A 5,229-nucleotide genomic window follows, 5' to 3' on the forward strand; every position below is an offset into this window, starting at 1 on the left:
CGGCCTGCAAAGGAATCCCAGCTCCGGTGCCTGGAGCAGCTCCTCCCCCTCCTGCACTGACCTTGGTGTCTGCATTCCCTCACATATTTCTCAGCCTCCTCCACTGGCAAAACTACTGTGAGCTCCCTTGTTTTGATTTCTTCTTAAATATGATTTCACAGAGGTGTAACCACCACCTTTAATTGGCCCAGGTTTCGTCAGTGGCAGGTCCATCATCCTCAGAGCCAACAGCAATTGGCTCTGCTGGACATGGTGGAAGCCTCCAGAAGCTTCTCACAAGAGCCATTTTTTTGGCCCCCCCACTTCCAAAAACTGGGCCAAGCAAAACCAACAGATTCTCCCATTCCTATCATGAGAGTTGCCTGACTCTAAAAGACGAAGAGAATGAGGCAAGGTATACTCCTCCCAGACAGGAAAATTTAAGAGGTTTTAGTAAAAGAACACATCAAAAATTCTTTGAAAATCATGATCTCTCAGCTMGATTTTCTTTTACCACATGCCTATTCAGAACACTCATATTAGTAACACAGCTTTAGTCTCAAAAAAAGGGTAATGTTTGATTCCCAGGCACACATCATATCATACTCTACCCTTGAAAATTAATTCTTTAAACTGCATGGTAAATTATTCCCCTCCAGCCAYCTGGATTGCATTACTTGAAAGTGACATGACATCCTCTTCCAGCAGAGTAATTTACAGTGCCAAAAGCAAAACAAGCTATTAATGTCCAGTGCAATAATCTTACYGTATATTAAATTGGGTAACTCCACAGGTTACACTTGCTAACTACATAGCTTACAAAACAATGACATTCCTACACCTTCCAGAGTCACCGCAGTTGTACTTGAGACTAGCTTGGAATAGASATGCTGTTAAAATCCTGCCGTTTGAGCAGTCATTTTTATGCTCTGTTAATCTATCTGTACTCCAAAAAAATCAAAACTGTCTCTAAGACCCACTTATTTCAATGACTGTGAACAGCTAAACCTCCCATTTTAACCACAGAAATGACTTCTCATTTAGCCCATACGGATGAYCAAATATATAGTTAAATACATTCCTGAAAACATATTTTCAAAGCATATAATGAAAACATTAAAAGGAATTTACATAACAACAAGAAGAAACGATCTCCTGAACAAGATCCTGGTTGTCAAAAAAAAAGTAAACAGGTAAAGTTTAAGGTTCTAAATAACAATTAGCATTAAAGTAGACAGCTTACAATATGGGATTTTGTCTAATTTCAAGTAGTATTGAATATACTCTAGAAATTCCAACATTACACAATAAGAAATTCTGCATGAAATKAAACATTACTCTAGCAGTGAAACCAGCTTTACCTTGAACAGGTAATCTAAAATCTGGGAGCGATAAGGTTCTTGATAGTTCACCAGAAGTCTAGACGTAGCCTAAAATGGAAAGAAAATGTAAAAATATGAAAAAACRCAACTTTCAAACATTTAAGTACATCCCACCTTTTCAGTCCAGGGCTTTCACATAGCTAATAAACCYGCACAAATAATTATAGCACAAGAAACTCAGCTAAGCCCCTAAACTCGTTTCTAAACCTTTAGTTGCGCATTTATGTAGTTTCACAGGTTGCAACCGCCTTGTACTCCAAATACCTGGAATTTACTGCAGAGTCCAGAGAACACAGAAACAAAGAGATCACACGGTTTTATGACAAGCAAATGAGGCTCCCTCCCAGCACCATTTCTCCGGCTCTACTCAACTCTCCCTTGCCCCACACGCCAAAGGCAACAGAAGCTCACGGGGCACACAAGCAGGAGGCCAAGGAAAGCATCTCAGCAGGTCCAAGAGTGGGTAAAAGCTCCGACAATCTCACGGCTATTGCTGCCTGGACCACATGAAAGACGACAAGCGGCTGTGGCTCGTCCAGCAYTTCAAAACGGAGGGACTATTAAGACCCTCTACATAAACACCACCCTGGCTTATCTCTCCTCCACAGGCACCCAGGACATGGCTGGTCCTGGGCACCCCGAAAGTCCCTGTGCAGGTGACAGGAGGGCYGGCGCAAAGCGGAGCCCGGCTCCATCTCCCCCCGCAGCCGGACCGCTGCCCGCACCGCTCCCCTCAGCGCCTCCGGGCCTCCCTCGCCGAGCCCGTTCACGTCGTGTGTGTCCCCACAGCCGCCAGCCCTCAGCGCTCCTCTCCGCGACACCCCGACCCAGGCCCCGCCGAAGCCACCACACGCTCCCACTGAAGGGATGCCCAGCCCAGGTGTCCCTTGTTGGCCGAGGAGGGCACCAGCACCGCAGCCCCGGAGGCGCCGCTCACCCCGCCGCCGCTGACAGCCCCGATCCCGTCGAACTCCCTGCCCAGCCCGTCGGTGTCGTCCAGCACGTAGGTGTCCSTCACGAGCGGAGCGGCACCGACCCCGGGGGGCCCCGGGCCGCAGCTGCAGCCAAGCAGGATCGTGCCCCAGAGCAGCGCCGCGCAGCCCATCTCCATCTCCATGTCGATCTCTCTCCCGGTGCCGCTCCAGCTCCGCTCTCTCCCCGTCCGGCGGCCGCACCGTCCCTGCAGCGACTCCGCACTGCCCGGCAACGCGCGGCACGTGACGGCGCGGCCCGCCAGCCCCGGGGCGGGGCGATAGAGCCCGGCGCCGCCATCTTGCTCAAGGGAAAGCGGGGGCGGGCGGGCTTCTCGGCCTTCACGGGCAGCTCCGCCCCGGCCGGAGTCAACTGCTGCCATCTTGGGAAAGGGCAAGGCAAGCTGGTGAGGCGTGTGCTGCCATGCTGGAGTTGGGCACTGAGCGGCGAGTGAAGCTGTTGCGGGGCCATCCTGGGTGTGGGCAAGWGGCATGGCCGTGAGGCCAGGCAGGGTTTGTGCGGGAGTGCATCGGGTCTGGCGTTCATCGGTTACAGCCGCGCTAGGCCCYGAGTCAGGCCGACCCTCTTTTTCGGGGCCTCTGACGCCTTTTGGGGCCCCTGGCAATGCACGGTACTTGCCCCGGGCGAGGAATGGCGTTTCCTAGTGTGTCTGTCATTCCCAGGCCCCGGCCAGCACCTCGCAGTCAGTTTCCTGGTTTTGCCCCGCTCGCAGGCTGCCGCCAAATCCCTGGAAGAGTCGGCACGAAGCGGCGCTTTGAAGGAGCGCATTCCAGCGGGGCATGAGACGAACCTTTGATCGCCACAGGGCAGAGGCAGAGGCAGGGAGCGCCCCGGGCCCCGCGCCAGGCCCTGCCCCGCACAGGTTGCCCTTCCCGGGGAATCCCAGTTGGCCCCAGTCAGATCCGCAGCTGTGTCAGCGGGACCCCAGAGCGGGATGCTGAAAGTGGGATTTAAATTATGATGGGCTGAACGAACCTAAGGGGGTTCGTTCGCCTAAAGGGGGGCGCTGTAAGGCAGCCGTATCAAAATGTGAGCAGCCCAGGTGGTGCTGTGCCGCACGCCAAAAATTTCCGTGAGGATTACCAGGGTGTTCTCTCAAACTCCAGCTCATGCAAGCATTAGGCTCGGAGGAAAAGTAACCAGGAGATCGGCGATCAGTTTGATTATCCTGTAAAAATTCATAATGGGGAGCTGTCTTGTCTGTTGACCTCAGTATTTCATAGAGGAGATGGTTCATATGCCTAAGGGGAATGAGGCATAAGGAGATGCAGTGGCTGATGTCCTGCGTTGTGTAAGAGTGTGAAAAAGCCCAGGTTTTGCACGTTTCTATCCATAAAGAAGGCTGTTATTTGAGCCTCTGCCTCTCTTGTCATTGAGGGAACTAATGTCTCAGTGATGACATTACCCGACTGACGTTTCCTGTTTATTTCTTTTTAAATAACAATACCAAGCACTCACAAAACATTTTGCACTTTACAGCAATATCAAGTATTAACTAATGAACCTGCTCACACCCAAATGAGCTATATGATATCATTATTATATGCAGAAGGACAGAGTGACTTCCTCAGGGCTACACTGAGTCAGTGCCAGAGGTTACATTGTGCTCATGGGCCTATTTCACATTCATTCCAGCAGACTGTACAGCTTTGCACACCTAGAAGGTTTGCAAAACCATCATGAATTATTAATTTGTTAATTTTGATTGTTTCATTGATTAATGGATTGATTTATTTCATGTAAAAGGYTTCAGCTGTGAATTCAGTCTCTTATTCACTCATTAGATCCTAAAATTGTCAGTTTTCAAAACTCATATTGGGACTGTATGATGTGCTGAGTGCCAGCCCTTTTCAGTGGGTRTAGAAAAACATTCTCAGAGTCTGTATTGGTGGAAGGAAAAGGATATTTTGATGTGATTCTCTGAACTTTTATTCTRTATCACAGATCTTGACTATGTGTTGAACCCTTCTTTTTTCTTGACACCTTTGTTCATGGATCCTKTGTAAGCCCAAATTTACCAATAAAATTATTGAGAACTTACTCATTGCTTCTTTTGTAGATAAGATGGTTGTCAACTTTTAATGTTTTTCTATTTCAGTGGAGGGTTTTTCTGCTGTTTTTGTTTTTGKTTTTTTTTATTRATAGTACTTTGATCTCAGCAAACACTAGCTGTTGATGACTGATCTACTTTGTATGTTCAGATCTCAAAAAACCCTGGAAAATTGTGGTGGAAGTTATATCGGAAATTAAATTGTTGCACATGGACACGGTTAAGAGCTTATTTTTACATATAGCTTTTACTTCCAGAATGCATAAAAGGTATATCGTCTCCTCTCTTGCTTTCAATTCTGCTATCAATTGTCACAGCAAATAACTGTAGAAATGCTTCAACTATTTTTTTTAATAAAGATAAGAACTTTTTTTTCTTCAGCAAAGTACAGGAATGCTCAACAAAATAGGAGAGCCAGCACACTGGACACTGTTCTTGTTTGGAAAAGGYGGGTGAAAAGTGATGAAACAGGTCTTTGTCTAATTATTTTTCTCTCAATAAAAATGAGGGTGTGACTGAAATTTATTTTAGAGATTTATCTACCCAAGTCTTCCATTCACCATACTGGAAGGGACTATTATAATAGATTGAGAGTGGCCACAAGTATTTAATAATTTAGGCTTCATGTAATAATCAGATAAGTAAAAAACTGTGGATGAAAAAGTCATGCTCTGACGGGGAAAAAAAAAGGAACCAAATCTCCACATCCAGTGGCAAATACTACAGAGCTGCCTGGTATTCTCAAGGAAGCCAGTATGCCCCTATTTTAGAACTTTTCAATTTGTTCTGTTTCATTTCTCCTTAGCATCTGAATCATCAAACCAG

General features: G+C 47.2%; 1 protein-coding gene across 4 annotated transcripts in view; it reads right to left on the reverse strand.

Annotated features, from left to right (window-relative positions):
• GALC (galactosylceramidase) overlaps positions 1 to 2,735 on the reverse strand; it is a 65,232-nt gene extending 62,497 nt beyond the window's left edge. For 2 of the 4 annotated variants that reach the window (XR_008966445.1, XM_057383091.1), the window contains exons 1-2: positions 2,299 to 2,735; positions 1,341 to 1,409 (exon numbers count right to left, since the gene is read on the reverse strand). Coding sequence is in view for 3 of the 4 variants with exons in the window: in XM_057383091.1 (XP_057239074.1) it covers positions 1,341 to 1,409; positions 2,299 to 2,715 (486 nt within the window). In the remaining variant the exon portion in view is untranslated. The remainder of the gene's footprint in view (positions 1 to 1,340; positions 1,410 to 2,298) is intronic. The other 2 variants (XM_057382930.1, XM_057383012.1) reach the window with 2 other exon arrangements.
• Positions 2,736 to 5,229: the final 2,494 nt, after the last annotated feature.

This window comes from Malurus melanocephalus, unplaced genomic scaffold, assembly GCF_030028575.1.
Source record: "Malurus melanocephalus ecotype Western Australia unplaced genomic scaffold, MMel_1.1 scaffold_0, whole genome shotgun sequence".
NCBI lineage: Eukaryota > Metazoa > Chordata > Aves > Passeriformes > Maluridae > Malurus > Malurus melanocephalus.